General features: G+C 51.8%; 10 protein-coding genes across 10 annotated transcripts; 6 read left to right on the top strand and 4 right to left on the bottom strand.

Annotated features, from left to right (window-relative positions):
- Positions 1–107: 107 nt before the first annotated feature.
- On the top strand, positions 108–1027 carry BO82DRAFT_403122 (uncharacterized protein; the record flags this gene model as incomplete). The annotated part of the gene is made up of 3 exons (XM_025639359.1): positions 108–262; positions 332–439; positions 535–1027. 3 exons carry the CDS (start codon positions 108–110, stop codon positions 1025–1027), a joined length of 756 nt encoding a protein of 251 aa, XP_025490975.1.
- Positions 1028–1570: 543 nt separating this feature from the next.
- rgd1 (putative Rho GTPase activator (Rgd1)) lies at positions 1571–4632 on the bottom strand. The gene is made up of 8 exons (XM_025629743.1): positions 4386–4632; positions 4259–4312; positions 3580–4186; positions 3306–3514; positions 2676–3252; positions 2478–2621; positions 2325–2419; positions 1571–2266 (listed from the first exon to the last, which is right to left on the bottom strand). The coding sequence occupies exons 1-8, from the start codon at positions 4545–4547 to the stop codon at positions 2006–2008; spliced, it is 2109 nt and encodes a 702-aa protein (XP_025490974.1). The 5' UTR covers positions 4548–4632; the 3' UTR covers positions 1571–2005.
- A 719-nt stretch (positions 4633–5351) lies between these two features.
- On the top strand, positions 5352–6083 carry BO82DRAFT_337631 (putative quinol monooxygenase; the record flags this gene model as incomplete). Its single annotated transcript, XM_025633402.1, has 3 exons — positions 5352–5414; positions 5504–5616; positions 5697–6083. 3 exons carry the CDS (start codon positions 5352–5354, stop codon positions 5845–5847), a joined length of 327 nt encoding a protein of 108 aa, XP_025490973.1. The 3' UTR covers positions 5848–6083.
- Positions 6084–7386: 1303 nt separating this feature from the next.
- On the top strand, positions 7387–9187 carry racA (putative Rho GTPase Rac). The gene is made up of 6 exons (XM_025635399.1): positions 7387–7862; positions 7937–7969; positions 8043–8101; positions 8167–8347; positions 8423–8655; positions 8722–9187. The coding sequence occupies exons 1-6, from the start codon at positions 7830–7832 to the stop codon at positions 8780–8782; spliced, it is 600 nt and encodes a 199-aa protein (XP_025490972.1). The 5' UTR covers positions 7387–7829; the 3' UTR covers positions 8783–9187.
- Positions 9119–10454, bottom strand: BO82DRAFT_355249 (RNA-binding protein). Its single transcript, XM_025635398.1, has 3 exons — positions 9888–10454; positions 9604–9832; positions 9119–9543 (listed from the first exon to the last, which is right to left on the bottom strand). The coding sequence occupies exons 1-3, from the start codon at positions 10387–10389 to the stop codon at positions 9354–9356; spliced, it is 921 nt and encodes a 306-aa protein (XP_025490971.1). The 5' UTR covers positions 10390–10454; the 3' UTR covers positions 9119–9353.
- A 1055-nt stretch (positions 10455–11509) lies between these two features.
- On the top strand, positions 11510–12672 carry BO82DRAFT_417055 (F-box protein; the record flags this gene model as incomplete). The annotated part of the gene is made up of 1 exon (XM_025640012.1): positions 11510–12672. Exon 1 carries the CDS (start codon positions 11593–11595, stop codon positions 12670–12672), a length of 1080 nt encoding a protein of 359 aa, XP_025490970.1. The 5' UTR covers positions 11510–11592.
- A 234-nt stretch (positions 12673–12906) lies between these two features.
- On the bottom strand, positions 12907–14060 carry BO82DRAFT_355246 (uncharacterized protein). The gene is made up of 4 exons (XM_025635397.1): positions 13626–14060; positions 13280–13559; positions 13162–13214; positions 12907–13105 (listed from the first exon to the last, which is right to left on the bottom strand). Exons 1-4 carry the CDS (start codon positions 14014–14016, stop codon positions 12924–12926), a joined length of 906 nt encoding a protein of 301 aa, XP_025490969.1. The 5' UTR covers positions 14017–14060; the 3' UTR covers positions 12907–12923.
- Positions 14061–14280: 220 nt separating this feature from the next.
- BO82DRAFT_337622 (uncharacterized protein) lies at positions 14281–16540 on the top strand. Its single transcript, XM_025633401.1, has 5 exons — positions 14281–14528; positions 14590–14830; positions 14933–15368; positions 15427–15990; positions 16042–16540. The coding sequence occupies exons 1-5, from the start codon at positions 14436–14438 to the stop codon at positions 16139–16141; spliced, it is 1434 nt and encodes a 477-aa protein (XP_025490968.1). The 5' UTR covers positions 14281–14435; the 3' UTR covers positions 16142–16540.
- BO82DRAFT_312370 (cytochrome oxidase assembly protein SHY1) lies at positions 16082–17657 on the bottom strand. Its single transcript, XM_025632436.1, has 4 exons — positions 17234–17657; positions 16598–17116; positions 16403–16508; positions 16082–16332 (listed from the first exon to the last, which is right to left on the bottom strand). The coding sequence occupies exons 1-4, from the start codon at positions 17550–17552 to the stop codon at positions 16233–16235; spliced, it is 1044 nt and encodes a 347-aa protein (XP_025490967.1). The 5' UTR covers positions 17553–17657; the 3' UTR covers positions 16082–16232.
- A 107-nt stretch (positions 17658–17764) lies between these two features.
- Positions 17765–19626, top strand: BO82DRAFT_355243 (UBX domain protein). The gene is made up of 5 exons (XM_025635396.1): positions 17765–17923; positions 18039–18094; positions 18151–18269; positions 18330–19386; positions 19454–19626. The coding sequence occupies exons 1-5, from the start codon at positions 17845–17847 to the stop codon at positions 19493–19495; spliced, it is 1353 nt and encodes a 450-aa protein (XP_025490966.1). The 5' UTR covers positions 17765–17844; the 3' UTR covers positions 19496–19626.
- The last annotated feature ends 489 nt before the right edge of the window (positions 19627–20115 follow it).

The following is a 20115-nucleotide window of genomic DNA, read 5'->3' as shown; positions in this document are numbered from 1 at the left end:
CTCGTTGCTTTTCGCAGTCCATCCAGCGCGCGGGCGGCATGCGGCCGTCAGAGTCCGTTTCAATCAGACCTCCGCCTCAGCCCAGTACGAGGACTAGAACCAGACAAATGGCGAGATCGGAGCTTCCGCAGGATATTGGACTCTTGCCCGGCACCTACATCCGCCCGTTGTGGAAGGACATGCCGTCCTTTATCCATCAGCGTCATGAACGCCTTCGACTGGAATGGCTGTGGCTGAAGCACGCCGTCCAGAACTTCATTGGGTAGGTTCTGGATCTTGTCGACTTGCATTCTGCTCTTGCTGGGGCCACAGAATTAACTCGATCATACAGAGTCATCGCCTACAGCCGATACTTCAACAAAGGGCTACCCCTCGAATTGAAGGAGCGTCGCCAGATCGCCCAGGACTTTCACCGGCGCATGTTAACTGCTTTCGCAGCGTGAGTGCCCCATATTTGTCCACGGCCTCTGACTCCTCTCAACAACACATGCAAAAATACTCAACTTAATACTTACTTCGTGCCTTGTTCTGCAGGGGCGACACTGCCACCATCAACAAGATTTGCTGCACCGGCTTAGCCAAGGAGCTCAACTCCCGCATCGCCACGCGCCCCAAGAATGAGAAGGTCACCTGGAGCCTGGATTCCTACAACCGCGACGCCTCCACCTTCTGGACCGGTGCCCGCGTGGTGTCGGACCGTGCCACTCAGATTCCCGAGATCCCGGACTCGGGCGTGCGCCAGGTCGTCGTGCGCATCACCAGCAAGCAGTCTGCTGGCAAGTACACGGCGCCCGCCAAGGGACAGGCCGCCGAGGACTCCACCGCGGTGGCTACAAACGAAAAGCAGCGGGACTGCACAGAATACATCGTCATCCAGAAGCTCCGGTGGACGGGTGAGGACACCGGCTGGCGCGTGTGGGGTCACGCTACCCCGACCACCGTCGACGATCTCAGCAGCCCCTTCTTTGCTCCTGGTTTGACCCTTGCCGAGCGTTTGGAGGCTCTGAAGGCGGGTATGGGTCGGTAGATTAAACAAGCACTGGCTCGGTTGCCTCATCCCTACCGTTGATCGTTGTGATCGAACCACAGCCTCCTCCGCAATGGTGGTATCAAAACATTCATGAGCGGAAGACATAGCAACGCGAACCCTCCTCTTCCTGCCGTCCTCACAGCCTAGAGATCAAGTTCGTCAGATGCAACCGTCGCCGGGGCTCCTAACTAAAACCGGTTTATGGATCTCCTCCCTCGTCTTTCCAAAGCAGTTGCGTATCAATACGATAGTCACGAGTCACTCCCCACAGAAAAAGTGTCTGTTGCTGTCTCTTCCTTTTTGTTTCTTGTTGTTTTAGCCGGGCTCTCTCTCTCTCTCTTCCCCAACCTTTGCATCATATACTCTTATTCTTTGTGGTTCTTGGGCTGCTCTCTTGCTCGCCTATCCTCATGTCTTCTTACCTAGAATCTTTTTGGTCACTCGTGCCACCCGTCACTACGCGCTAGATACACCTAGTCAGTGTATTGGGCGACTCCACACTGTTCAATGTATCATATACTATATCCAATCTCAATGTCCTATAAGACCTCATGTGTCGCAAGTAGACACCCTCCGAACACCCATAAGGGAATATGCATAACGGAGTCACCGACGCGATCCTTTACTCAGCTCATCGCTCATCTACAGAGCAAATGGGGATGGTAAACTAGATGAAGAGAGGCAAAACTTCCCCACCCTCGGCGCCGGTATTAGGTAGCGATGGCATATATACACGTACAGGAAATCGAAACTCAACCGGGGGTTCCCAAAGCACAACTTGCACACAGAGGAAAGCAACGAGAACAAAAGCAGCGAATTTGAAAGACATGGGAATAGATTGCAGTGGTATCCGCGTGAGAAGAGGGGAGATGAAGCGAATTCCAAGGATTGGCGGTTCTAGCAGCGGCGAGAGACAAGACGATTCGAGGGGGAAGAAAAGAGTAATCATGTCCGCGCAGCACCATCAGACAAGATCTAATCGTCGTCGAAGATCTGGAACGTGTTGGCGAGAATTGTCTCGATGACACGCACTTGCCAGCCTGCATCGGCGATGTTGCCGCTGGAGCTGGCACCCATGAGGGTTGGTCTGGGTAGACGGGTGTTAGTCCATACAAATCTAGGGAGAAAGAAGGGGGAAGTGGGGAAGAATGGGTGGTGAACGAACCCAAAGCAGATGGCGATATTGCCTGCGTTCATACGGTTTTGGGTATAGTGCTCTTGTACCTTGTTGAGATGCTGTCACATGTTAGGAGACGTGCCTGGGGGGTTAAGCTGGAATGAACGCGGGGCATACGAGAATTAGAGCTCTCAAGGTAGCATAGTGGGCATCAGGCAGGCTGTTCACAAGCGCGTGCAGGGAGTCGCGGCGCTGAATGTCATCATCGAGACCTGGAGATCATTGGTCAGAATTGGTCTTGAGTTTAGTGTTCTGGGAGGGACTCCTTACGAGCTGCGTGAATAAAGTCGGTATAAAATTGCGATGTGAACAATGGGTCAGGTAGATCTCTGAAGAACTGCTTCAACAACCCCGCGACACTATTGACGTCATGGTAGAAGCTTTCTGGGTTGGTGAAGTCCACTTGGGACGAGTCTGCCGTGCAGATGTTAGGTCTTGGTCGTCGGATTGAGGGTTTATAAGACTGACCATTGTCAAATAGTGCCTTCATTTGACTAATATGGGCGGCACTTCCGGACAGACGATAGATGCCCTCCATATCAAGACCGAAAAGCTCAATAGCTTGGAAGCATTGGTAGACAATCATGGGCACTGCTGTCCCATCTCGTGTGTACAGATCCTCCAGTGATACACCGAACACCGGCTTTAGAGGAGGTAAGTGTGGCTGGAAACCATTGCCCTGCGCATGGAGGGGAGTTTTAGCTGGCAGCGCAGGTGGTTGACTTGCAGCGTGGTATGGCTCCAGGGGACCAGAGGAGCTTGTGGGGTAAGGTGGCTGCGGTTGGAATGGCGGCGATCTGAACGAGTCTGGATTTTGATGGTATGGCAATGTCTCAGTAGCTGGCGCCGGCCCCGGAACGTTTGTGGGTGCGGGTGCGGGTGCGGGTGCTGGCGCTGGCGCTGGTGCTGGTGCTGACGTCTGGGTCGATGCTTGCGGAGAGGAGAGGGTCTGTGTGGAAAAGGAGGAAGGGAGGAAAGTCGATTGTCTTTTATTCTGCGTTGTGGGCGCAGAGACAGCTGCCACAGGCCCAGAGCCACCAAGAGTCTTGTGAATATGTCAGCTTGAATTGGTTCAATATCTCAGGTAAATATGCTAACCGGATGCCTTTGATATCTGATCTGTTCTGATGTCACTGCAGCGGGATTGTTCTCGTGGCTAAGAATGTATTCGCGGAAGTCCTTCTCGTTATCGATTTGCGATACAACTTCGTACAAGCTCTTTGGCGCCAAAGCAGGATTCGCCGTGCCATCCTTCAAAGGACTGATTGACAATCCTTGTCCCAGCAATAGCTTCTCGTTGAAAGTTGCTTCCGGACTGTCAGCACAGATACCATGCAAAAGGTGGGGGTGGAGGGAGCATATTGTTGCGCACCAAACTTCTGCAGCTGCAGCGCCAGACCAGAGTCACATTCCGAAATCAACTTTTGGATGTTCGTTACGGCTGTAGGGCGGTGGTTTGAGACAAGTTCCTGTCGAGCCGTCTGCGCAGCTTGGACCTTAGCAGAGTAGTCCGAATCCGCATTCTGTACTTTGCGCGACAGCTCCTCCTCGTGCTGAGCCGAGGACTTGTGGCCCTTCAGACCGAACTTTCCGCCCTGTCTGTCGCCCGTCTTCACACGATCCAACTGTTCAGCGAACGACACATATTTGGCCTTTGCCTTTTCAGCGGATGCTTCAGCCTCCAACACCCGTTTCTCTGCACTCAAGCCAGTCTGCTTCCATTGCTTGCGGCCACGTTCAATATTTGTTGCCAGCTCATTGAGGTCGTCGGCCATCTGCTGCAACGAGACGGCGAATTGAAGCCCATGATCCGCCATGCGCTCATGAAAGCGATTGAGGTCATTGTAGCTGTTACCATAGGTGCCCTGGCGGTTTTCCGTGCGATGAGCCGCGTCGTGGAGCGAGCGGGACAACTTTTTCAAACCTTGCGCATGCTCTTCTTCGAGGCCGGATCGTTTTTTGAGGAAGCTAGAGAAATCCTGATGATCAGTGCAGGGGCTAGTTAGCGCATTTGTGCGATTTTGCACGGAGGTGGTGTGGTTGCGGCGAACCTTGGCGGAGGAGACACTTTGCTTGAGCCGAGTCAGGAGAGTGGTGATACCGATCTATGTGACGGATAGTGTCGCAGTCAGCACAAAGAATAGACTTAGAGCAACAGCTGTGGTTCGAATCTCATACATCCGAATAAATGACTTTATCCATTCTAGCCTTCAATTCCTCCGTCATCGGGGGCGGGCCCGAACGTAGGTCGTTAGCTGCGGAGTGGCCGGCAGAGCCAGCACTGGATGGCGGCGCATCGGGGTCGAGCCCGGAGCCGTGAGGCCCAGAAACGTCTGCCATAGGATAGGATGCAGTAGGATGATTACAAGTTGAGAAGATGAAGTCGCATTGAGGCAGCAATGCAGAAAAGATATGTGTACGGAGTATGTCTGTATGTATGTATGTATGAAGTTGGGGGGATGATTTGCGGAAGCCTAACTAATTATCAGGAGCAAGTCACACACAGTCACTCACTGCCACTCAGGCATCATCATGACCCGATCGAGCAAGGCGGCGGGTGGGGGAGGCTGAGCCAGTGTGGCTTGCAAGTGGGCTGGGATCCCGGAAAGGGTTTGGTGCGGGTGGCCGGTGCTTTTCTCCTGCCAGGCACGTTCCTCCTTACAGTCAGTCCTGGACAGGCTGAAACTCAACTTTGAACTTTCAGGGAGTAACTTAGTTATGTTATGTACGACGGAGTCATAACTTTAAGTCTCTGGACTTATGCTGAGCTACCGAAGCTCCGAGTTTGTTCCGACTCTATCCCGGTTCCACCCAGTGCACCGTACAGTACAGTTCTAGAAGGTTTCAACGGCACGGACGGCCTTAGTAAGGTTGATGAATTTGAGATTTCTCAACATCGCAATTGGGGACGGAGTTAAAGAGAGGGCGATGACAAATGCGGCCCATGTACCGAGGCAGATTGTAAGCAATTCGAATACTCTTGTCTAAGAATTGGGGATTTTCAGTGGGTCAACAATGTGTATATAAGCTCGTATCTTGCCAGAAATACTGAACAGCCCTGAATCCTCAAACCAAAACCAAGAAACCTCTTATCATCACCAGTGTCAATAATCTTTTCGGCACGGCTACCGAATCACCAGTAGAATGGCTTCCACCGATGTGAATGTTACGGTCTTTGCCTATCCTCAACCTGACAAGATCGATGAGGTATGTGTCCTCTCTCTCTCCCCCCCCCTACATATCACTCTGCGCGCGCCTTCTATCAAGTGGCATGCCTCCCACTGACATGATATAAGGTTGCAACCCTTTGGAGTGAGCTTTCACGCCAAGTGCAGGCCAACGAGCCCGACACGCTGTTCTACTATGCCTATGTCAATCAAGATCGAAATGCTATTGTGGTCGTCGAGAGGTAGCTATTTCTCCTGTCCCATTGCCTTACCTGCTCTTGTGTGATAGGAACCTGGAACTAAGACTACTATCATCAACCAGATACCGTAACCAAGAAGCCCTAGTGAAGCACAGTCAAACGCCCTACTATCAGGAGTTCATGGCCAAGGCTGGGGGTCTGATGGCCAAGCCTCTTGAGATCCAGCGGGGTGGTGGTCCATTGCCAGAGTCAACCAAGATTTCCCGGCTGTAGATGGAAGGGATGGGATGGACCCTAATCCCGACAACCTCTGTACATTAAAGAAGTATATTCGGTAATTCTGAGCTGTATCAGCTAAGTTCATCAACAGGACCTCACTCTGTACTCCACATTGATAGTCCCGAATTGGATGGTGGCTAGGTCTGGTGTAGGCGGGCTCACGATGCGAGGGAAAATCCAGAGGTTGGTACTTCTGGCTACTGACTATAAAGTAGTTTAAGGTATAGCTGAGGAACAGGTTACTCCGTACCTACTCCGTACTAGGTAAGGTATCGGTTCACACGTACCGTACGTAGACGCTTGCAGACAAGGAGCTAAGCTACATAACTTCGTCTTCTGTACTCCGTACTTCGAGTCGGCATCCGATCGGGACGCTAATCGAGCTATCCCCGTCGTTGCAGCGTACATATCCAGAGCCGATGCTTAATGATCTAATATTAGACGGAAGGATGGCGGTCTGCGCCTGATGCTGCAAAAGGACCGAACTAGGTGATGATGTATAGTTAAGGACTTTTGTTGTTCATTTCTTATTCATTTCTTGGCTTGTGGTCCGTGAGCCATGTCGATATAACCAGTCATAGTGTCAAGGGTACTGCTGCGTATGCTGTATGGTCGGTTACAACAAAATGAAGATCAAGTATAGGAATAGCCACGGGAGGGTGTGTTGACAGCCAGCTGGGAAGAGACACAGAAGAACCGAAGATAGCTGGACCCCTGAACCGGCAAAGAGTGCAAGCGCCGTCCCTTGGATCCCAACGGGACTATCCATTCAATTCCAGAGACTGCGTCTTCTGACGGAGGAGAAAATCATGGCTGTCGACAAGAGAAGAGGCTGATATTGGATACATGCTTGTGATTGGTGTTGGCTTCCCAGCCATCGCGAGTATCTCGTCCAATTCCAGCTTCATGATGATTCCAGTCGTAGGATGGATTGGATCAATCCCAACCGACTAATTTGACTAGTCAGTCGTCGCCTACCCATGGCTGGCAGGCAGGTAGGCTGCTGGTTGTTCTTCTTTCTTCTCTTATTCTCTCTCTGTCTCGATTCTCGTGGGGGACAATTATATCCAGTGCCAGCATCAAACATCAAGCACCAAACATCAAGCACCAAACATCAAGCATCAAAGCATCAAAGCACCAACGCATCTATTGATCAATAGTCTCATTGTTCAAGGAGTGACTACTTCGCCTGCTTGCTTGCTTTAGTGTATTCATCCGTCTGTTGGAAGTTCTGCCTCAGTCTGACGTGAGTCTCTCTCTCTCTCTCTCTTCAGTATCGTGCTATCAGTTGTTGTTCTTGTTTCCCCTCTTCCTTGAAGGTCCCTTTCCTACACTTTGTCTTCCTCTTTCTTCTTGTTCTCCCCCCCCATTCCTATTACCCACTTCATCCACTAAACCAAATTCGAATTGATTGATCGATCAATCCCCCCCCCTCCCCTCCCCTCCTCTCTCCCCTCCTCAATCGACTCCCTCACTCTTCCTTTACATTTCTCACCCGCTGATTCACACCTCTCTTTATTTCAGTCACCTCCTCTCCACCTCCCTCCCTCCCTCCCTCCACCACCTCCACCACTACAATCTTCTTTCCTAATCCTTCTATTTTCATCCTTCCATTTGGATCTTTTCCTTTTTCTTTTATTTGCCTGCCATTGTTCCCTCTTACTTTATCTGCATAATTTCCTGTCTCGCACCTTTGGCGGTGTATTTGTGTCTTGTGTGTTGTGCCGCCGTTATCTCCGTTGTGCATTGCGAATCCTCCCTGACCGGTTCAATTTGCCTTTCGGTCTTCAGCAGATACCCACGCTACTTGGTTACACGTCCGCCCGTTAAGCCACGACGCAACCCACTCCCCCCGTTGACCCCTTTGAATCCTCGAGCTTTCGTGGAGTCGAACTCGCCACTACCATCGATCTGTCGTGACCGTCGCAACCGTGTCTATTTTTGTGTTCATATACCCTCTAGAATTATAAGCGAAGATGGCGACAGGACCTGCGACTCAATCCCTGAAGGTCAGCTCCTGCCAGCGACATCCACCATGTTGCTCAACTGAGCTGCAGCTAATCGTTGGAGTGCTGAGTTACAGTGTGTGGTAACAGGTGACGGTGCTGTTGGAAAAGTACGTGGTTTTCCTCAGTTCCCACTTCTGCTGGGTAACTTCTGCTGGTCATCCATTGCTGACGCAGCGCCAGACATGTCTCCTGATTTCGTACACAACCAACGCCTTCCCCGGTGAATATATACCTACCGTGTCCGTGATCCCGCTCTTTTGGAGGCTCTCGTCTGATACGAATACCCTGTTAACCCGGCCCACAGATTCGACAACTATACTGCCAGTGTAATGGTAGATGGCAGACCGATCAGCTTAGGACTTTGGGATACTGCTGGACAGGAAGATTATGATCGTCTTCGCCCGCTGTCCTACCCGCAAACCGATGTGTTCCTGATTTGTTTCTCCATTGTTAGCCCTCCCTCGTTCGATAACGTGAGAGCCAAGGTACTTTACCCCTGAGAGGCTATGCTCGCCTGCCCCCAAGTCGCATGTCAAACACCTGGACTGATCCTCCTGTAGTGGTTCCCCGAAATTGAACATCATGCTCCCAACGTACCCATCATTCTTGTCGGTACCAAGCTCGATCTGAGGGACGATCGGGCCACTCTAGAAACTTTGCGCCAGAGGAAGATGGAGCCCGTCTCCTATGAACAGGCTCTGGCCGTGGCCAAGGAAATCCGAGCACACAAGTATTTGGAGTGCTCCGCTCTCACACAGCGTAACCTGAAAAGTGTATTCGACGAGGCCATTCGGTATGTCGTTGTTGTTTGCAAACTGCCCCCGCGCTAGCGTCTCGAGCTCTAACCAGTTACCCTCAGTGCTGTCCTTAACCCCCGGCCTACGGCGAAACCGAAGAACAAGAAATGCGTCATTCTGTAGATCGTCTCTCCCTCACTGCATCTTCCGACCTATAATATAAATAACTAATTCGGCGTCTGGGTTTTGGCTGTAACGCCCCGCATTTTGCTGGTTTTGGCTGGTTGTCCTCCCTCCCGTTCCTTGTTTTGGTGCCATGATCCTGAAGTCTTCTTTTCTCCATTCCATCCAGGTTCAGGATAACCTTACCCTCTGTGTCTTCTTCCCCCCCGTCCTAATGCAGTACAAAGATGTAACATGCCATTGCAATACCACTCTACAAGCGTCTTTTTTGAATTGACCACAGCCTTCAGCGTCTTCCCTTCCTCAATATCGGAATATTACAAGCCATGGGTGAGCGTACGAGTTTGGATTTGTGTGCAATGCGAAAGATAGTTAATAGTCAAGCCAGAGCCGTGTCATATACAAAATTGGTCTCTTCAAGTCTATGATCCTGCTTGACACTTTCCAAGTATGCACATAAGAAACAGAGAACAGAAGGATATCTTTCAAGCGAGCACAAAAAACACAGGATTTCTTTTCAAGGATTGGCCCAGGCTGATCTAGATGATCGCTATCCGGCGAGGAGTGGATCCTAAGCCATACGGTTTCTGCGACTGGGGTGGACGCCCGCAAAAGCATCTTCCCCGGTCTCCTCGGTGTGAGCTCTGCGCTCCTTCTCCTTGGTGATCTCCTTGGCATTCCGCTGTCTCTCTTCGAAAAGCTTCTTGTTCTTTGCCTCGATCTTCGATGTCCGGTATTCCGACTTGCCGCCACCGCCGGCGCTGCAGTAAGTCAGCATTTCATCGCATCCTAACATTGTTCAGTGGCTTATTGGCACTTACGTCAACTCCACATTGATCCGCCGCGGCGGGTACTTCTTGTCATCAAACATAGAGTGGTGGTAAAGCTTAAGGCAGGTCTTCATGCGATCGTAGTTGTCGAACTCGATGAACCCAAAGCCACGACACTTGGTCGGCTTGTCCTTCTCGGTTGCGACGCGGACGGATACCGGCGTAATCTTCTCGAAATGCGCGGTCAAGGATTCGCGGTTAGCGGAGTAGGGGAGGTTGCCTATCACAAATGTATGAGCGCACGTCGCCAGCAGCCATCATTATCTCAAGCATACCGACGAAGCAAATGAACCTGTTTCCCTTCTGGCTCGATTCCTCTGCTTGGGCGGGCTCCTCCGCTGGGGCCTCAGCGGACGGGGTTTCTGTTTGGACGTTCGTGTCGTCCTTCTTGGCCTTCTTAGCCTTCTTGTCCTTCTTCTCTTTCTTTTCCTTCTTCTCCTTCTTCTTCTCCTCCGCCTGGGGTTCCTGGACATCCACATCCATGGCCTCGGATGCTTCCTTTTCTGCCTCGTTGTTTTCGGCGGCCTCCGCATCGTCACTGGACTTTTCCTTCTTTTCCTTCTTTTCCTTTTTCTCTTTCTTTTCCTTCTTTTCCTTCTTCTCCTTCTTCTCCTTCTTGTCCTTCTTCTCTACAGCAGCAGCCTCTTCAATTCCGACTTCCTCAACGACATCCTTGGTCTTGCGCTTCTCCTTTTTCTCCTTCTTCTCGTCGCGCTTGGCCTTCTTGCCCTCGGGCTTCACAGCCTCCTCGGTGAGCTTGCGCTTCTTGTCGCTCATGTTGATCTGGTAGGAAATGGGGATGTTTTGAAAAAAAAAAAATTTGGATTCGAGGTGAATAATGGTTTAAACCAGAACTGGACCAATGCCAAAAGATAGCCAAAAATCTCGGAAATTTCCTTTTTCTGCCGGGCGGAGATAGCTAGCGGTGAGAGCAAGCGGAGCGATAGATGTGTGATGCCTGAGGTGTCAGGTTCGAACCATAGTTCCTCCGCTTCGGTCACAACTACCGGTTCCACATACATACATTGCTGCCTTCAAAATGGACTGCTTTGTCCTCGTCCTCAAAGACGAGAAACAGCTTTTGCTTCAACGACAAGGCCAAGTCCTTCTATCTGCACCCTATCATATGTCAGTCAAACTCTTCGTCTCAACTAACACCAATGTAGATATTTTCTGATGCAGTCGCTGCTTCCATCCGGTAGTTGGCGCATAACCTGTGAATTCGATCATGATATTACTCACTCAGGGCGTGCTTGCATTGATTATGCTGGATATGAATCCCTAGCCGCTGTCGCTTGTCTCGAGGCTCGATCTCATCGGTTCACAGCTTGAAGCTACTATCAGGAGATGGAAGATTGGATGAGACTGAAACTCGGAGCTGGAACAATGCCAGCATGCTTCCAATCGATTTGAAACCCTTGAAAATGATGCTATACTTTAGATGAGACTTCTGAGATAGGACTTCTGAAATTGCGGAAACCAAAAGCATATCAACTTCAAGACATGCCATCGTCCTTGAAGTCGAAGCTTGCCCGAAGACAGTGAGGACCCCATTTACAGATGTCGAAACAAACACATCAAAGGCCACCCTTCGTGTCTATCGGGTGCTCTATGAATGTTCCCAACCCAGAAGTGATGGTGAAAGCAGCCTTCCCAATACTACACTCTTTCAATCTCACTGTTAAAACAACGCGGTCAAGAGTAACAATTTAAGCCTGTTGGTATAAAAAGGAATGACGGACGATCTTCATATGCATTGCGAACCAAATAAATCTAGGATTTCTTTAATGGCCAAGGACATCATTGTCTCATTCCTTGTTCCCACCGGCATACAATACCCTTTGTTGCTATAATGCAGTTTTGTCTTGTTTTGGAGAAGATCCATATAAAATGCTTGTCAGGTCTAATCCATCTGCATTTACAAGCCTCGCTTCGTCGCTAAAACCACCTTCACTGTTATCTTCTTTTTCAATTATAGCAATGCTTGGTGTCACATCTTTGCCTCCGGAACTAATCTGCATGATGGCTGATTATCTGAATGCAGAGGACTTGCTCTCTCTCCGTGCTGTTTCTAAAGATATGAAAGCGTGCACAACCAAGGCTCTGGAGCCCGTATGGACTCGTTCACTACGCGTTATACACACGGATTTCTCCAATCAGAGTCTCTCTCGGATTCATCGAATTGCGGAGAACGACGGGTTGAGAGACTACGTTAGAATCATGAGGATTGAGCCACCCTTCGGTCCTCTAACCCCCCTTCATAGAGTGACTATGTATAACCTGATCAAGGATCCTACCTCGATTCCGAAGATCAAGACACTCAAGGATGACCTCGTGCACGCACTCAAAAACTGCAGGAGCTTTGAACTCTGCCTCAGCTGGAAGGAAGGTAACCTCACGTACCTAGATAGCGACGACGTTCTTAGCATCCTTTTCCACATTTTCGTCGAGGCTGAGTTCCCCGTGGAAAATCTGGCCTTGTACACTCATCGGTATACTGAGGAATCTCAGAGGCCCAAAAGAGCCCGTCCTTACACCCGAATGCACAAGCAGCCCAACCTTGCCCGTGCCTGGACTCAGCTCACTACCTTGCAGGTCACGCAGCCCTACTTCTTTCACCTTGCTAATTACCTCTACAGGATTCTGCCCCAGATCATACAAACTGCGCCTCGGCTCGAGAGACTGATCATCATTGGCAATGCCATCAGCGGCCAGTCCAGGGATCTTGTCTCACTGATCAAGAACGTCAAACCTCTGGCGGAGATCAAACATCTTGAGATCCATCGTTCTGGTATCGCTCTAGAGGACATTCAAGAGTGGTTGCAGTTGATCGGTGGCCATTTACTGTCGCTGACCTTCTCTGGGTGCTTCACAATCACGCCCGTTCCATGGGCTACGTTCCTCGGCTGCGTAAAGAATAATTGTCCCGACTTGGAGGCTGTCACCATTGAAGATATGCTCGTTGGCCTTGAATGCCTAACAGTACAGTATGACGGTGAGGGGTTGGCTGACGCGCTGGATGATATGATGCGGAAGTTCGAGGAGGCGGATTGGTATTGATGACCTGTTTGTTGAGGTTATCTTTCACATACATATACACTATCTATCGTCTATATATACAAGTTCTTATTTGATTTATCTCTCATATAATAACTGTATAGTCGTAATCAACTGGGACAGAATCTGCACAGTTGGCTTGGCAGCACCCAGAACTTAATACATAATATCAAGTGAAGAGAATAGGATTAGACCGCAGGACAAACGCCAACACCCTTTTCATGTATGTACAGTCGCTGCTTTTTTTTTTTTTTTTAGAATACCATGATTTTGATTCCCTTCACCTTTGCACCGTAACGATCCTTGAACTCAGGCCGCGTGAGCAGCTGAAGCAAAGGGAGGTGCGTCTCCTTCATATCAAAAATGCCGCGCTGCTTCTGGTCAACGTAAGAGCCGTCGATGACAATGCGTTCCAGTTCGCCGAGTTTAAGAGACCCTAGAATAAATTAAAATTGTCCTAACGTTTGTAAAGCATGAGAGATGAGGTCGTACCTGAATCGATCAAGTCCGAGATGCGGGCTGGGGTACCGGCTCCAATGCCCATGCTATAAGCGGCAATTAGTTGGTCTATCTGTGGTTGATAAGACGATAGATTGGAAGAGTCACATACCGTGCCCGCTCCAAGAACTGCTTGGCTTCTTCCAGCTTGATGTGCTTAGCGAACAACTTGCCTACGATAGATTCCTTGTTCTGGAATGAGCGGAGGGCTCGGACGACATCGGCGGCCCGGAGACCAGCACCGGCAATCACCAGCGTATGGGGGGTTCCCTTCTCCTCAGACGATTTCGACAGATGCGCGCCCTTCTCGGGACTGAAGGCTTTCAGGAAAGCGGGGAGGTTTTCAAGGTTGCGGGCAGATTCGAAGGACGAGGTATCGAGGAATGCGGAGTCTGGGAAAGAAGCATTAGTATATGGATTGTCCCCCACGTCGTCCAGAACTGAAAAAGGCTCCATACCCGGCACGGAGAGATCACTCAGCTCAACAGCAGTGATCTCCTTGTTATGCCGGCGAACCTTCTGGGCGAAGTGATCGGCCAACAATGGACCGTCCATCTTTCCGATCGCTTCATCGATGCTGCCTTTGACCTCTGTTGCCTTGGTCTCTTGGGGCTGCTTGGGCTGCTTCGGCTTGTCCTTGTTGTCCTTGCCCTTACTTCCACCCTTCTTCTTATCGAACTTGCCCTTGCTGTTGTCCTTTCTCTTCTTGTTCTTCGGTCCATCCGAGGCATTGTTGCCAGTCGACTTGATCTGCTGCTCCGTCTTGGAGTTGGATTCCTCGGCCTGCCTCTTGCGCTTTTTGTCCACCTTGGCGGCCAGGCCGGAAGGCTGTGCGTTTCCGTCGGACATGATTCAGATCTGAAAATTGAAACTTGCTTTACGGCAGAGGAAAGCCTTCACAGGGCTGCGTAACTCGATCGCGATGTCTCTTGCGCCAACTTTTTATGCTGAGTCAGCACGCTCTTATCGATAAGATAAACAAGTTCCACGAATCAGGTCCGAACTCACCCAGTTTGCTTGACCGCCTTCTGTTTCGAGAGTATCTTCTGCCGCGCGGGCGTCGTCACATTTGGGCGCGGTTTCACCTCATCCGCATTTACTTCAACGACGCGCTTTCCCCTCACGTCTTCTACCAGGCATCGTTTCGGTCGAGCACATGTCGCAATGGTCATCATTTACTACTAGAGCTTCTCTGAATAGATGCTGCTGCTGTGCTTCTGGTCGACATATGAGATATCCCCTAGCTTAAGTGGCAATCCTCCGCAACAATGTCGACTACTCCCAACCCCCGGCGCCGGTCACCGCGACTGTCCGAAGTTTCGGAATCCTTCTCCCCAATTGGAGACACCACACTCACACAGGTACGGCCTCTCCATGCCTCAGAAAGAGTATATACGCTTATTATTAGTACTATATACACAGCTTTCGCGCCTTCCAATCCCAACCAAAAACCTCCTCACTCCCAGCCGACACGCGACGTCAACTACCACTCCATCCGCCAACAGATTTACACCGCGTAACAGAGGCGTCGGCGCGCCTGCCACCCCATTCAGACTAAATGCAATTCAGCGACGTAATGCGAACACTCCTGGCCGAGATCGCAGGAAGAGCGGACGAATCCAACGGGAAACAACATTCGATATCCTTCGGAATCTGGGAAAGGGTGCGGTCCCCTCCTTTACATACCGATGCTATTTCATCCTCTCACGGATTTACTCACGAATGTGCGAAACCTTTTGAGATAAATCCGGCTGACCTGAAGTAGCACTTGCCCCGACTACTCAACCGATTCGTTCGTCACCCAGTGAGAAACCGGAGCCCGTGGCCCCGGAGCCTGTCGAGCCTGAGAAGGACGAGTTTGAGATCCTTGACAATGAACCCGAGTTGGAACGACCCCGGCTATCCTTACCACTAGAGGAAGTTTATGAGGTCGATGAGGAACCGGAGATGCGTCCTCCGAGGCTATCCTTGGCGATCGAGGAAGATGATATCACGGTTGAGTACCCGAGGCGAGCTGCAAGCGAACTAGACAGGGGCAGACTGTCAATGATGGGTCCGCGGCTGAGCGAGAATTTTGGCGATGCGACTCGGTTGGACAGCGACGATGAGGATGACGAGGATGATACGGGGCTTGTGCATGGCGATGACGCCGGAGACGAAGCAGACGAGACCATTGATAGCCAAGGGGCCTTTGATCGAGGGTGGGCCAAGTCTACCGCACGTGGAGCGTCATTTACATAGCTGATATTTCTTACGCAGGGGAGACACCGAGGACTTGGGCCGGTTCAACTTCGAGTTCAATTTTCCATCGCCGCCAGCCCCTGGGGTCGGCGATTTGGACCAGAACGCACCAATGCACGATGATGAGGGATTTGAGCTTCCACCAGTGGATATGCCCCTAGATATGGACGTGGGATCCGGGGATGATGATGATGTCAGTGATGTGTCCGACGCTGGCGGAGACTTTGGCATGGAGTTTCCAGCCCCGGAGTCTGTTGCAATGAGCGAGAGCCGAAGTCCTGGGATTGTTGGTGGAGGTCTGCGGGAGGAGGATCAGTATGCCCCTGGCGTCAAGCAGAAGAAGCTCTCCCGTCACGGTATCCCCGTTCCTAATCTACCCGTTGGTGTTGTGAAGAAGTTGGCCATGCGCTTTGCGCGGGCACGGCACGGGTCCAAGGCGAAAATCAGCAAGGAGACTTTGGCGGCGATTGAACAGGCCTCGTCGTGGTTCTTCGAACAGGCCAGTGACGATCTGGCAGCATTTGCCAAGCATGCTGGGCGCAAGACGATCGATGAGAGCGACGTTACAACTTTGATGAGGCGGTGAGTACCAAATCGCTACGATTACGACGGGGTACTAACTCCTTCAATTAGACAACGGCATCTGAGCAATGCCACTACAGTCTTCTCTCTTGCACAAAAGCATCTCCCGAAAGAGCTGCTGCAGGATATGAGATTGGCGATGCCGCCATGAATGGTCGGCACATATACATAAATCTTTCCTAACATACACGCCCCACGCGACAAGCCCTGGAAGGTGCAGATCGACACCTCGAACACACCTACTACCAGTTACGATTCAACCGGACACGACGAGTGGCCTCGTTCGGTCTCTTGCGAACGATCATCCAGAACATAATGGTCGTTGCCAGCGACAAGCCGTACCTAGAGCGAATGAGCAGGGATTCATCGGGGATAATTATGCCCTGGCATTGCGAAGCTGGACAAAACTCACCATGTGAAGATATACTGGCTGTGGTTATTGCGCAAGTTAACCTCGGCGGCACGACCGATGGGAATACCCTTGGCCTCCCGATTATAGGACTCGACCAGATCCGGCACTATAATTAAAAGGAACAAACAACGTTAGCTCCAAAATACCTTTTCTCCACTGCACATAGAACACGTAGGGGGGGGAGGCAAAACATACCCATAGTCTGCTCAATCCACACCGGCTGACTACCGGTCAACTCAGCCATCTGCTGGATATCTGGGAAGTAGAACTTGCCCTCGTGGGGCACATTGTCCGGCGTAAACATGTTCTTCTTCCACGGCTCGCGCAGCAGGCCCTCCACCACGACGTCTCCGCGCGGCAGCGCCCCCTCCTGGTCCCGCACCTTCTGATCCTGCTGCTTCCGCGAGATCCAGCCGCGGTTCACGAGGATGGTCGACTGGCCCTCGCCGCGCTCCAGCGGCGTCACCACGAAGAACCCGTCCGTGCCGTCGTGCATGCGCGGCCCCACCAGCATTTCCTGGTCGTGGCGGAAGCGGCCCACCGTGTAGACGCGGCGGTAGTCGAACTCGGCGATCGCGGCGGGGTCGATCCGTGGCGGCAGCGGCAGCGGGTCCTTGACCAGGCGGTCCTCGAACGTCGCGATCATTTTGGTCTTGCGGTCCAGGCGGTAGATTTGCCAGGTGCCGAGGCCGAAGGAGATGATGGGGATTAGGGCTGTTCTCGTGTCATTCTGGTTAGTAATTGGTGATCTATTGGGGGAGAGGAATTCGGGGTCTTGATGGGTTAAGGGCGGGGGGAAGGGGAGAAGGGGAGAAGAAGGGCAACGCGTACCGAGAATAATCAACCCCGGTCCATGCTTGTTGCCGGTCCGGACGATCTTCGCGGGATTGTCGACGACGGAGAGCCAGGCCGGATCGTCGGCTAGTTGATTGCTGTAGGATCGGGTTTGCTGCTGCATGCGACATCTGGTGCAGATTGAGTCAAAAGATTTGGGCTGGAAGAAGGCGTTCGTTCGGGGGGTGCGGCGGAGGGAGGAGGAGGAGGAGGAGGAGGAGGAGGTTGATGAGGAAGATGCGGCTGTTGTTGCTGTTCGTGAGGCGGGTCGCAATGATGTGGCGCTCCGGTGGAGAGCGGAGATGAGGGACCGCATGTTGACAGGTATAAAGGTGCCCTCCTCGCAATACAATTGTATACCTGGGCTCGAGGGTTGGTGGGTGGTAGTGGGAGGAGAGATGCGGAGAGAAGGAAAAGAAAGTTGAGGGAGTGATTGAGTGGAGCGTCAGTCCAGTTCCGCTTCCCGCCTTGTCTTATCGATTGTCATCTCCGCGCTCCGAACCTCTCCACCCACTCACTTCCCGACCCCCCGTTTGCTACTCTCCATGCTTGTGATTTTGTTTCCCTGCTTTTTTGCTTGACGACTATTGGTATCTCTTCCTGAAACCATGTTCTACTCGGGGACTTTACAGGAGGGAATTGTCTCGGCTGTCAGCCAGGCTAAGGCCGTCGTATGTTTCGTTCGAGGTTCGTTTGCTTTGCTTTCATTGTTTGGCGAGCTGTCGTTTCTCCGCATTGCTGGCACCGCCCCCTCCAACCACTAAGTACGTATTCGGAGGACCAGAGCTGACGCCGGACCCAGATGATGAGCAGACGAGCAATACATGGGAGGACAACTACTTCACAGGGGATGAGGAGGTAAACAATAGCTGCTCCATCGGATCTATATCGCGCCCCCTCCGCTCACGGCTTAGTTCGCCCGGTTACTCGAGACAAGAGCTGTGCTCTTGCGCATCACCAAGGATAGTCAGGAAGCGGGATTTCTGACTTCTTTCTGCCCCATTGTCAAGTTTCCGACGGTTGTTGTCATCAAGTACGTGCGGAGGTGTATCTGTGCTTGTGTTGTCTGTTAGTTTTATTGACGGTCTGGCAGGAATGGCATGCTGTGCGACTATCTCGTGCCGGAGATTTCCGAGGAGGACTTTCGCAGTCGCCTTGCTGCTAAGCTGAATGAGAGTCAGGCCACTGCTCAACCGGACGTGACTGGTGCGTCTGGGGATGCTATGGAGGGTACTACTCTGGGGGGTACTGCAAGTGAGCCTCCTGTGCCTGTGACTACAGCTGCTGCGCCGGCAGCTGAACCTTTGACTGCCACTTCACCGACTTTGGCCTCTGGTGCGAGCGAGAACCGCGACTCGAGTAGGCGCGAGGGCAAGAAGAGAGTGGAGGATGCGCGATTATCCCAGGTCACGACCCCGGCCGCGACACAGAAGAAGCCCACCGTAGCGCCCGAGCAAGCCGACAAGGCCATCACTTCAGAACAGCCACCCCGCAAAACCCTATCGAAGCCCGTCGCCTCGACTCCCAAACCTACGCCCCCATCCCCTCAGATCGATACACCCCAAGTCCAGCAGCCCCCCTCGCCCCCGACACAATACCGTCTCCAAATCCGCCTCTTTGACGGAAGCTCCGTCCGCTCCAGCTTCTCCCCGTCGCAAACCATCCGCGCCGACGTCCGTCCCTGGCTCGACACGCAAATGCTCGAAGAGAAGCGTCCCTACAACCTCAAGCACATTCTCACTCCTCTCTCGAACCACACCCTGACGATCGCCGAGGAAGAGCAAACCCTGGCAGAGCTCGGCCTAGGCTCATCCGCGAATCTTGTCATGGTGCCCATCAGCACTTACACCGACGCTTACTCCGCAGCCGGATCCAGCCTGCCCGCTCGCGCCGTGTCCACCGCGTACGGGCTCTTCTCCTCCGCCGTCGGCACCGCCACAGGCTTGGTCGGTTCCTTCTTGGGGTATGGATCGGAGGCTCAGAATCCGGGCTCTGCTCAGACGGGATCACCCTCTACCAGTGCCCCTTCGACGAGTGATGCGGACCGAAGGGCTCGGCCTGCTGGCACCTCGAACCGCGGCCCGATCATTCGGACGTTGAGAGACCAACGTGATGAGCAGGAGAATAATCAGTTCTATAACGGGAACCAGGTAAGCACTGCCTTCATTGGTCTCCGTTGTGGCTACGTCCGTGCATTGCTAATAACGAGCCCCGTAGTTGAACTTCCAACCACGTAGGGATGATACGGATCGCCGATGAGGGTCTGTGTACTGTAATTTGAGCTCAGTCGTCGAGAGATTGGATCACATGCTTCGGATGTATGTAGTATAGCAGCGATAGCACTATCTAGTTTACTGGGACCTAAGAAACACGAGACTACGAGACTACAGGGAGTATGTCTATGAGGAGTGGAGATGTTTCTTTTTTTTCCCGCTGATTTTCGTTCTTCGTGCCTATCGCTTTCGTGATGATTGATCTAGATATACAAGGGTAATAATAGTAGTAGTGGCAGTCATGATGATGATGATGATGGTAGCCAGTCTTCAACGCCATGCAGAAGAAAAGGAACAAAACAAGCAGATGATAAACCATCCCTCACAAGCCCTGGCCCCGATGATACAGGATCTTGAGATTGATTCCATTCCATTCCACACGGCAAGGGAAACGTGGCTAGAAAAAGAACACATTCCCCAACACCAGCACTCCAGAAAAACAAGCTGGAAGAGAAACCCGATGTAGGAGATGTGAAGGGGGGTATGGTATGTGTGTTTTTGCGTTATGCATTCGAAACCAACGTGAAAAGAAAAGCAGCATAGATCGATCTCTTACGTCAGAGATGTCAAATCCAACGGATATATGGATTTAGATTGACTCTTCTC

This window comes from Aspergillus uvarum (assembly GCF_003184745.1).
Source record: "Aspergillus uvarum CBS 121591 unplaced genomic scaffold BO82scaffold_34, whole genome shotgun sequence".
In the NCBI taxonomy this organism is placed as follows: domain Eukaryota; kingdom Fungi; phylum Ascomycota; class Eurotiomycetes; order Eurotiales; family Aspergillaceae; genus Aspergillus; species Aspergillus uvarum.
Note: the sequence above shows the minus strand (reverse complement) of the source record. Positions and strands in the feature narration are given on the sequence as shown.